The 11,002-nt window shown below is 39.1% G+C and overlaps 1 protein-coding gene across 1 annotated transcript; it reads right to left on the reverse strand.

The window, feature by feature from the left end:
• Positions 1–7,693, reverse strand: LOC139433606 (protein FAM13C-like; the record flags this gene model as incomplete). Its single annotated transcript, XM_071202675.1, has 2 exons — positions 1–1,885; positions 7,592–7,693. Coding segments are annotated over 2 exons (250 nt in total), but the record flags the coding sequence as incomplete, so codon positions are not given.
• Positions 7,694–11,002: the final 3,309 nt, after the last annotated feature.

The following is an 11,002-nucleotide window of genomic DNA, read 5'->3' on the forward strand; positions in this document are numbered from 1 at the left end:
GGGAGGCGCTGGGAGCCGTTGGGAGGCGTTGGGAGCCGTTGGGATCTTAGGAGCCGTTAGGAGCTGTTAGGAGCCGTTGGGATCTTAGGAGTCGTTGGGAGCTTTTGGGAGCTTTTGGGAGCCGTTGGGAGGCGTTGGGAGCCGTTGGGAGCCGTTGGGAGCCTTTGGGAGCCGTTGGGAGCCGTTGGGAGCTGTTGGGAGTCGTTGGGAGGCGCTGGGAGCCGTTGGGAGCAGCTGGGAGCCGTTGGGAGCCGCTGGGAGCCGTTGGGATCCGTTGGGAGCCGCTGGGAGCCGTTGGGAGCCGTTGGGATCTTGGGAGCCGCTGGGAGCCGTTGGGAGCCGTTGGGAGCCGTTGGGATCTTGGGAGCCGTTGGGAGCGCTCCTACAGGAGGACACACTTTACATTGTGCTGTTTACTTTGTAAAAGGCAGAACGTGCAGAAGGATCGCTCTGATTGAAGTTTGCTGCGTTTGAGACTTTCTGTAACGCCGTCTTCACGCTCTCACGATCCACCGGACACATTGTAGACGGCTGTACGATTATCTTCGTTCCCTCTTCTCTCTTTAAATATAAATCACCGTGTTGCACACCAAGCATCTGGATAAAAATAAACGCGTGCTATGATATAAACTCAACGCATCTCTCTGCGACACAAACAGTTATCTCTACATTGCGTCTTCGTCCCAACGCTTTTCAGTCCGTAAACAAAGTCTCTTCAAAGTGCTCCAGCTCACGAACACACATCGAGTATAACATAGAGATTTGGTCCAATGGATCAAACAGGATGGAGAGCAAGCTGCAGGTAGATTGACACACGCTGGTTTCCACTGAGTATTATAAAACCTTTCTGAAGTAGTTACAGTTTCTACAGTCTCACAGTAAACGACTGAAATGTTCCTACCAACACTCGGCCTTCATTAAAGAAAAGCATCAATCATTAGCATGCTACCTTAGAAAACAGCGATGTTTGCATGACGATAACGTTGTACGTGCTTTAGTCTGTCAACGCTTTGGGCTCAGCTTGGAGAGGAGATTAATAACAAACTGATCAAACCGGATTCACAAAGAAACCCAACAAAAACATGACTTTTCCGGGTTTTACTCTTGAATTCGTTTCATTTCTACTTAAATCTCAGGAAACTGTAAATGCTGGAGTTTTTTCTCAAAACCTTGAGTTTATTTTTTTAAGAGAAAATCTAGATTCTTTTCTCGTAATTAGTTTTTTTCTTCCCCCGAAATCAAAAATGTTTTTCTGAGAATATTTGTTTTATTTCTTGTCCATCTGTTGTTTTGTTCTCGTCAATTAGAAGACTGTGAGTTTGAGAGCTATCTTTAGTAAGTATACCACTCTCACCACTCACACCAGACTGACAGGAAGTCGACCTGAGAGAGCTCTCCACTATTAGAAAAAGGCCTTTGAGATGAAATGTATTTTTCACCGCAGATTTTAATTTGTGCTTTGACTTTTTTTCTCGTAAATTAATCCAAATAGTCTTAAAGTGTTTCCTTCTGAATCTCACCTCCCTCCACCCGTCCGTCGTATTTACTGTTTTCTTACAAAGGCTCTGATTGAGGTGAAAGATGATCAGATTGCAATCCATGGACGTTTCCGCTCGTTCTGCAGCTAACGTAGCTGAAAGATGACGCGCGTCGTCGCACCACTTCCTGTCCTCTGATCGGGAAAATAAAAGACCTTTCCTCCTCTCGGGAGCTTTGGTCTCGTTTGGCAGAGTTTCTTCATATGTGTTTTTTAGGGACTTCCTGTTTGCCAAGCTGGACTTCCTGTTTGCTGAGCAGCACCTCCAGCAGACGGAGTTTGGCCTTCAGCTGTTTGTACTCCTGGTACTCCTCCTTCATCGGACTGCGGTCCTCCTTCTGGCAGATCCTGACGGGAGAAACAAGAGACACCTCAGAGTCAGATACATACAGATACATATTGCAGCAGTAAAGAGCCAAAGATAGCTTAATGTTACCTAAAGCATAACATTCAAATATTACAGATACAAAAAGAATTATAATAAAAAAAGTTACACAATTTACAAAAAACACATATATATATATATATATATATATATATACTGTATATTGCACATATGTATATAGCACATTTAAAACACAGTGCTGTACAGGGAACACATACAATATAAAATATCACAATAGGAGTAAAATAATAAAACAATAATTAAAAACATGATAAAAAGCACAATAACATATAGAAACATATAAAAACGTCAAAATGTTATGTTCAACTAGTAGTCTCCAGGCTAAAGACTTTTATTTGTACTATTCATTTCTCACACCGCACTGTAACTTTTATTCATGTACCTGTGTTATTATAATTTGTTTTAATGCCATTTTATAATATGTTTCTTAACCTGTTCAGCCCCGAGCCTGTTGTTCAGGCCTCAGGCTCCAAAAGAACGTTCCCAGAACAAAGGACCATATCTTCTAACAGGGTTAAATTAATAATCTTTGTTCTCAAAGTAATGATGAACCTGTGAGTTGGATGTAGAAAAGTCAGAATCAATATAGATGTTTTTATTTTAAAGTAAATTCAGATTGAACACAGTAAAGAAATGTAAATGATAGTGTCCGTCCAAAAAAAGAACATGACTTACAGTGAAACCACCTTGGATGGTGGGAAGGTCGACTGAAAGCTTTAGGAACCCAAACTCCAACATATACCAAGCACCCTGTATCAAGATTGATGCAAAACAAGTGACCTTTTCAGAGAGGTTTAGAAAGAAACCCTCTTCTGGGGTCATCTGGGTGGATGTTCCATATCTCTGGCAATAGAGACGAGGGGAAGTTCCTAAATCCTCCTACACGTTACCATGAGGAGTGAGAGTGATGCGCGCGCAGCTTGCCAAACCGAAAGCTACGTTACGCTCTGAGAACTGAAAACTAGGCTTACTGATCATAAATATGATGATGGATCATCAGTAATCGTTTCAACGTGACACAGACACATTGGATTATCCTTCAGCAGCGTTTTTATCGTTTTAATGCCATTGACACGACTTTTGATCAGAAAACAGCAAAGGTAAGAAGTAAAACAGAAACAGGAAGTAAAACAGAAACAGGAAGTAAAACAGAAACAGGAAGTAAAACAGAAATTGGAAGTAAAACAGAAAATGGAAGTAAAACAGAAACTGGAAGTAAAACAGAAACAGGAAGTAAAACAGAAACAAGAGGTAAAACAGAAACAGGAAGTAAAACAGAAACTGGAAGTAAAACAGAAACGGGAAGTAAAACAGAAAATGGAAGTAAAACAGAAACAGGAAGTAAAACAGAAACAAGAGGTAAAACAGAAACAGGAAGTAAAACAGAAACAGGAAGTAAAACAGAAACAAGAGGTAAAACAGAAACAGGAAGTAAAACAGAAACTGGAAGTAAAACAGAAACAGGAAGTAAAACAGAAACGGGAAGTAAAACAGAAAATGGAAGTAAAACAGAAACAGGTAGTAAAACAGAAACTGGAAGTAAAACAGAAACAGGAAGTAAAACAGAAACTGGAAGTAAAACAGAAACAGGAAGTAAAACAGAAACAGGAAGTAAAACAGAAACAGGAAGTAAAACAGAAATTGGAAGTAAAACAGAAAATGGAAGTAAAACAGAAACTGGAAGTAAAACAGAAACAAGAGGTAAAACAGAAACAGGTAGTAAAACAGAAACTGGAAGTAAAACAGAAACAGGAAGTAAAACAGAAACAAGAGGTAAAACAGAAACAGGAAGTAAAACAGAAAACTGGAAGTAAAACAGAAACAGGAAGTAAACAGAAACGGGAAGTAAAACAAAAAAATGGAAGTAAAACAGAAACAGGAAGTAAAACAGAAACAAGAGGTAAAACAGAAACAGGAAGTAAAACAGAAACAGGAAGTAAAACAGAAACAAGAGGTAAAACAGAAACAGGAAGTAAAACAGAAACTGGAAGTAAAACAGAAACAGGAAGTAAAACAGAAACGGGAAGTAAAACAGAAAATGGAAGTAAAACAGAAACAGGTAGTAAAACAGAAACTGGAAGTAAAACAGAAACAGGAAGTAAAACAGAAACAGGAAGTAAAACAGAAACAGGAAGTAAAACAGAAACAGGTAGTAAAACAGAAACAGGTAGTAAAACAGAAACAGGAAGTAAACAGAAACAGGAAGTAAAACAGAAACGGGAAGTAAAACAGAAACAGGTAGTAAAACAGAAACAGGAAGTAAAACAGAAACAGGAAGTAAAACAGAAACAAGAGGTAAAACAGAAACAGGAAGTAAAACAGAAACTGGAAGTAAAACAGAAACAGGAAGTAAAACAGAAACAAGAGGTAAAACAGAAACAGGAAGTAAAACAGAAACTGGAAGTAAAACAGAAACAGGAAGTAAAACAGAAACAAGAGGTAAAACAGAAACAGGAAGTAAACAGAAACTGGAAGTAAAACAGAAACTGGAAGTAAAACAGAAACAGGAAGTAAAACAGAAACGGGAAGTAAAACAGAAAATGGAAGTAAAACAGAAACAGGTAGTAAAACAGAAACTGGAAGTAAAACAGAAACAGGAAGTAAAACAGAAACAAGAGGTAAAACAGAACAGGAAGTAAAACAGAAACAGGAAGTAAAACAGAAACAAGAGGTAAAACAGAAACAGGAAGTAAAACAGAAACTGGAAGTAAAACAGAAACAGGAAGTAAAACAGAAACGGGAAGTAAAACAGAAAATGGAAGTAAAACAGAAACAGGTAGTAAAACAGAAACTGGAAGTAAAACAGAAACTGGAAGTAAAACAGAAACAGGAAGTAAAACAGAAACGGGAAGTAAAACAGAAAATGGAAGTAAAACAGAAACAGGAAGTAAAACAGAAACAAGAGGTAAAACAGAAACAGGAAGTAAAACAGAAACAGGAAGTAAAACAGAAACAAGAGGTAAAACAGAAACAGGAAGTAAAACAGAAACTGGAAGTAAAACAGAAACAGGAAGTAAAACAGAAACGGGAAGTAAAACAGAAAATGGAAGTAAAACAGAAACAGGTAGTAAAACAGAAACTGGAAGTAAAACAGAAACAGGAAGTAAAACAGAAACAGGAAGTAAAACAGAAACAGGAAGTAAAACAGAAACTGGAAGTAAAACAGAAACAGGTAGTAAAACAGAAACAGGTAGTAAAACAGAAACAGGAAGTAAAACAGAAACAGGAAGTAAAACAGAAACGGGAAGTAAAACAGAAACAGGTAGTAAAACAGAAACAGGAAGTAAAACAGAAACAGGAAGTAAAACAGAAACAAGAGGTAAAACAGAAACAGGAAGTAAAACAGAAACTGGAAGTAAAACAGAAACAGGAAGTAAAACAGAAACAAGAGGTAAAACAGAAACAGGAAGTAAAACAGAAACTGGAAGTAAAACAGAAACAGGAAGTAAAACAGAAACAAGAGGTAAAACAGAAACAGGAAGTAAAACAGAAACTGGAAGTAAAACAGAAACTGGAAGTAAAACAGAAACAGGAAGTAAAACAGAAACGGGAAGTAAAACAGAAAATGGAAGTAAAACAGAAACAGGTAGTAAAACAGAAACTGGAAGTAAAACAGAAACAGGAAGTAAAACAGAAACAAGAGGTAAAACAGAAACAGGAAGTAAAACAGAAACAGGAAGTAAAACAGAAACAAGAGGTAAAACAGAAACAGGAAGTAAAACAGAAACTGGAAGTAAAACAGAAACAGGAAGTAAAACAGAAACGGGAAGTAAAACAGAAAATGGAAGTAAAACAGAAACAGGTAGTAAACAGAAAACTGGAAGTAAAACAGAAACAGGAAGTAAAACAGAAACAAGAAGTAAAACAGAAACAGGAAGTAAAACAGAAACAAGAAGTAAAACAGAAACAGGAAGTAAAACAGAAACTGGAAGTAAAACAGAAACTGGAAGTAAAACAGAAACAGGTAGTAAAACAGAAACAAGAGGTAAAACAGAAACAGGAAGTAAAACAGAAACTCGAAGTAAAACAGAAACAGGAAGTAAAACAGAAACAGGAAGTAAAACAGAAACTGGAAGTAAAACAGAAACAGGAAGTAAAACAGAAACTGGAAGTAAAACAGAAACTGGAAGTAAAACAGAAACAGGAAGTAAACAGAAACAAGAGGTAAAACAGAAACAGGAAGTAAAACAGAAACAGGAAGTAAAACAGAAACAGGAAGTAAAACAGAAACAAGAGGTAAAACAGAAACAGGAAGTAAAACAGAAACAAGAGGTAAAACAGAAACAGGAAGTAAAACAGAAACAGGAAGTAAAACAGAAACAAGAAGTAAAACAGAAATAGGAAGTAAAACAGAAACAAGAGGTAAAACAGAAACTGGAAGTAAAACAGAAACTGGAAGTAAAACAGAAACAGGAAGTAAAACAGAAACAGGAAGTAAAACTGGAAGTAAAACAGAAACAAGAGGTAAAACAGAAACAGGAAGTAAAACAGGAAGTAAAACAGAAACTGGAAGTAAAACAGAAACAGGAAGTAAAACAGAAACGGGAAGTAAAACAGAAAATGGAAGTAAAACAGAAACAGGTAGTAAAACAGAAACTGGAAGTAAAACAGAAACAGGAAGTAAAACAGAAACAAGAGGTAAAACAGAAACAGGAAGTAAAACAGAAACAAGAGGTAAAACAGAAACAGGAAGTAAAACAGAAACTGGAAGTAAAACAGAAACTGGAAGTAAAACAGAAACAGGTAGTAAAACAGAAACAAGAGGTAAAACAGAAACAGGAAGTAAAACAGAAACTCGAAGTAAAACAGAAACAGGAAGTAAAACAGAAACAGGAAGTAAAACAGAAACTGGAAGTAAAACAGAAACAGGAAGTAAAACAGAAACTGGAAGTAAAACAGAAACTGGAAGTAAAACAGAAACAGGAAGTAAAACAGAAACAAGAGGTAAAACAGAAACAGGAAGTAAAACAGAAACAGGAAGTAAAACAGAAACAGGAAGTAAAACAGAAACAAGAGGTAAAACAGAAACAGGAAGTAAAACAGAAACAAGAGGTAAAACAGAAACAGGAAGTAAAACAGAAACAGGAAGTAAAACAGAAACAAGAAGTAAAACAGAAACAGGAAGTAAAACAGAAACAAGAGGTAAAACAGAAACTGGAAGTAAAACAGAAACTGGAAGTAAAACAGAAACAGGAAGTAAAACAGAAACAGGAAGTAAAACTGGAAGTAAAACAGAAACAAGAGGTAAAACAGAAACAGGAAGTAAAACAGGAAGTAAAACAGAAACAAGAGGTAAAACAGAAACAGGAAGTAAAACAGAAACAGGAAGTAAAACAGAAACAAGAGGTAAAACAGAAACTGGAAGTAAAACAGGAAGTAAAACAGAAACAGGAAGTAAAACAGAAACAAGAGGTAAAACAGAAACAGGAAGTAAAACAGGAAGTAAAACAGAAACAAGAGGTAAAACAGAAACAGGAAGTAAAACAGAAACAGGAAGTAAAACAGAAACAAGAGGTAAAACAGAAACTGGAAGTAAAACAGGAAGTAAAACAGAAACAGGAAGTAAAACAGAAACAAGAGGTAAAACAGAAACAGGAAGTAAAACAGGAAGTAAAACAGAAACTGGAGAAAGAGTTTCGGAGTCTCACCTCCCGGTTTGACGGTAAAACTCGTCCTCGAACTGCCTCAGAACTTTCCGCCTGGTCTTCTTCTCGCCTCTCGTCTCACGGAGACTCTGAAGCAGCTGAGACCTGAACCAGGACGGTGAGGAGAGACGATGATAAGGACTTTAAATAATCGGGTAACACTTTGCATTAAGGTACACATATTCACCATCAACTAGTTGCATATTAGCCGTATATTGGCTCTTTATTAGTCATTATCAAACACTTATTAATGCCTGATTCTACATGACCAGATTCTACAAGTAATGAGCCATTAGTTTGAGTTTTTCCTCAATAACCCTCTGATTAGAGCTGATTTGTTGCAAGTAAGGAAGTTGTTGTTCATGAGTTTTGGTCTTAACCTGGTCATCTCTGTTTCTTATCTATATCTATAGAACTGCTCGGGTCCTGATAGATTGAATGGGAAGTTCATGAGATCTTTCTAGAGGGTCATCAAGAATAACTTGTATCCAATGACCTTCCCCCTCTCTGTCTGTGTCTGTGTATTCTCTTGTTCCCATTAACCCAGCCACATCTTTGTTCTTGTCTTGTATCTACATCTACGCCGGGACCCGGAGTCGAGGCTGATCCTCTTGCTGTGGTCCTGTGTCCTGGATCCTCTATCCTGAGTCCTGGATCCTCTATCCTGAGTCCTGGATCCTCTATCCTGAGTCCTGGATCCTCTATCCTGAGTCCTGGACCCTCTATCCTGAGCTCTGGATTAAGTGGTGGACTTCGGGTCGTGGCTGAACCTGTCTCTGCGGTCCTGCCTTGGGTCTCGTCATGCTGTTTCCTGATGGCTTCCTCAGGACTGTAGCTGACAACCTCGTGGATTCATCTTCTCATCACAGACACATGCATTTCCTAACATTCGGTCTCTATGCTGTGAAATGTATTATCTCTTGGATTTCCACACGGCAGAGGGTCTAAGGACAGAGGGTCTGAGGACAGAGGGTCTGAGGACAGAGGGTGTCGCTTTTCTCATACTGATATTCTGAACAGTCTGTGCTGTTGTATTTGCTGTAAAGCGTCTCTACTGTAGGCTATTTATTTGTATTATATGTACAGCACTTTGGCTCCACCAAACATCGTTTATAAATGTGCTAGATAAATAAAACTTGATTTGATTTGATTAACCTGTTCAGCCCGAGCCTGTTGTTCAGGTCTCAGGCTCGAAAATGACTTTCCCAGAACAAATGACCATATCTTCTAAAAGGGTTAAATTAATAATCTTTGTTCTCAAAGTAATGATGAACCTGAAGAGTCAGAATCAATATAGATGTTTTTATTTTAAAGTAAATTCAGATTGAACACAGTAAAGAAATGTAAATTATAGTGTCCGTCCAAAAAAAAAAAACATGACTTACAGTGAAACCACCCTTGGATGGTGGGAAGGTCGACTGAAAGCTTTAGGAACCCAAAGTACAACATATAATAAGCACCCTGTATCAAGGTTGATGCAGAACAAGTGACCTTTGACCTTTTTAGACAGATTTAGAAAAAACTCCACCTCTGAGGTCATTTGGGTGGATTTGGGCGTTTTTGCCGTTTCTCTGGAACCCATTGGTCGATTTTGATGATTGACATCTCTTTTTAGCCGTTAGAGCCAATAGAATCGAAGGGGAAGTTCCACATACACACCAACGTTACCATTGAGAAGTGGGGGCTATGCGCTCGCAGTTTTCCCAAAACGAAAGCTATCTTACGCTCTGAAATCTGAAACCTGAAACCTCGTTGTATTGCTCATGGATTATCAGAAACGATTCAAAGGGACACATTGGATTAACCTCTGGATTAACTCCAGCAGCGTTTTATCGTTTTAATGCCATTGAAGACACTTTCGATCAGAACAACGAAGAGAAGACATATTGCCGTGTTTGCTACCTAATGCCACGTGTTGTGATGTTTTTGTTTCTCATGTTGCGAGTTCTGGCCATGGAGGGATGATACAGATACCTATCGAATCTGTGTACTCTCACGATGCTAATCGATATGTGGGATTTGCATTTACGATAAGTAATAAGGGTGTTCTGAGTGAGTTCTGTTTTGCGGGCCCCATGGGGCCGGGCCCGCCCATCCAGGCTGTGGGCCCGCTGTTTTAATCAGGGCTGAATACAACATTTTAATTGTTTTATTATTATGCTCAGTGGCGGCGCCAGCGTGTACTGGGGTCGGCTACAGCCATACCAAGAAAGGGCTCAGCCCCACCATGAAGAGTGATGTTAAAGCAAGCTAAATAAAGTCCGCCGACTCGCGCGGAGTAAACTGCACAGACAGCAGGAAATACCGAAGACTAGAAACGGTTTGAAAACTTTTGTCAGGTAGTGATCATCATCTCAATAGAACATCTTTGATAATGTCTCCTGGCCAATCAGAATCAAGATAACTGCGTGGTGTTGTTGCAGGAAGTCCTGACGGAGAATACTTTTGCTGTAGTACATCTCTATATACATCGATACAACATTACGTGTTGATAGAAAACACGTAATGAACTCAGACCCCACGGTGTGATGATTGATAGGTGGGCTGTCTGTCATGTTGACACGCAGAACAATGGGGGCTCTCCTGATCCACCCTGTAGGGTCACTCCCAGCCTCTCCTCTCTGTGAGGAGCAGCAGGTCCAGCTTTCAGAACACAGTAACACAAAACTAAATACCATTCATTTGTTTAAATATGTCGTGAAGTAATAGATGTATTTATTTGTCTTCTCAAGAGAGGACCAGAATGTGTATTTTATGTTAGTATTTCAAAAGACCTCCTGGAGGAGAATCCCCCCAGACCCCCTGCAGGGGTGGGCTCTCAGCAGGTAACTCTCTCTCCTGCGGGGGAGCTGCAGGATCGGCTCCAGGTCGCCCTTTTTATTTACTACAAGACAGATGTGCCTTTTTGTTTCATTCAGTTCCATTTGGATTGAGACGGGGATAATCTAAAGCTCACGCGTCTCACTGTCGAGGGGGCGTGTATGTGATTACATTGCAAATACTGACTTCCCCCCCCGCTGTGTGGGTTAGCCCAGAGACTACCCAACACACACACTCTGGAGCCCCACTGATTATGTTTATTGTTGTTATTTGTCGGGTTTTGTCCTAATATTTATTTTTGTTTTAAATTATGTTGAAAGATTAGTTTAATATCTGAATATATATAATATAATATATGAAAGTCTGAATGAAAGTCTGCGTGCGAGACTGGGTTGGGTCGCGTGGGTGGGTCTCGAGTGAGATGCGGCGCAGCAGCCTGTCCCTTTACTCTCGCTAGGTTAGTCTGGCTTTTATCATTTATATGTATCTGCAACGCTGGAAGGAAAGGAAGAGTACGGCACCTCAGCCAGGGGCAGCTCATTGGAAGACATCAGTTACCAACGAGCTGCCAGCCGGTTCTACTTAGAAGAGAAA

The sequence above is a fragment of the Pseudochaenichthys georgianus genome, unplaced genomic scaffold (assembly GCF_902827115.2).
Source record: "Pseudochaenichthys georgianus unplaced genomic scaffold, fPseGeo1.2 scaffold_703_arrow_ctg1, whole genome shotgun sequence".
Classification (NCBI taxonomy): Eukaryota; Metazoa; Chordata; class Actinopteri; order Perciformes; family Channichthyidae; genus Pseudochaenichthys; species Pseudochaenichthys georgianus.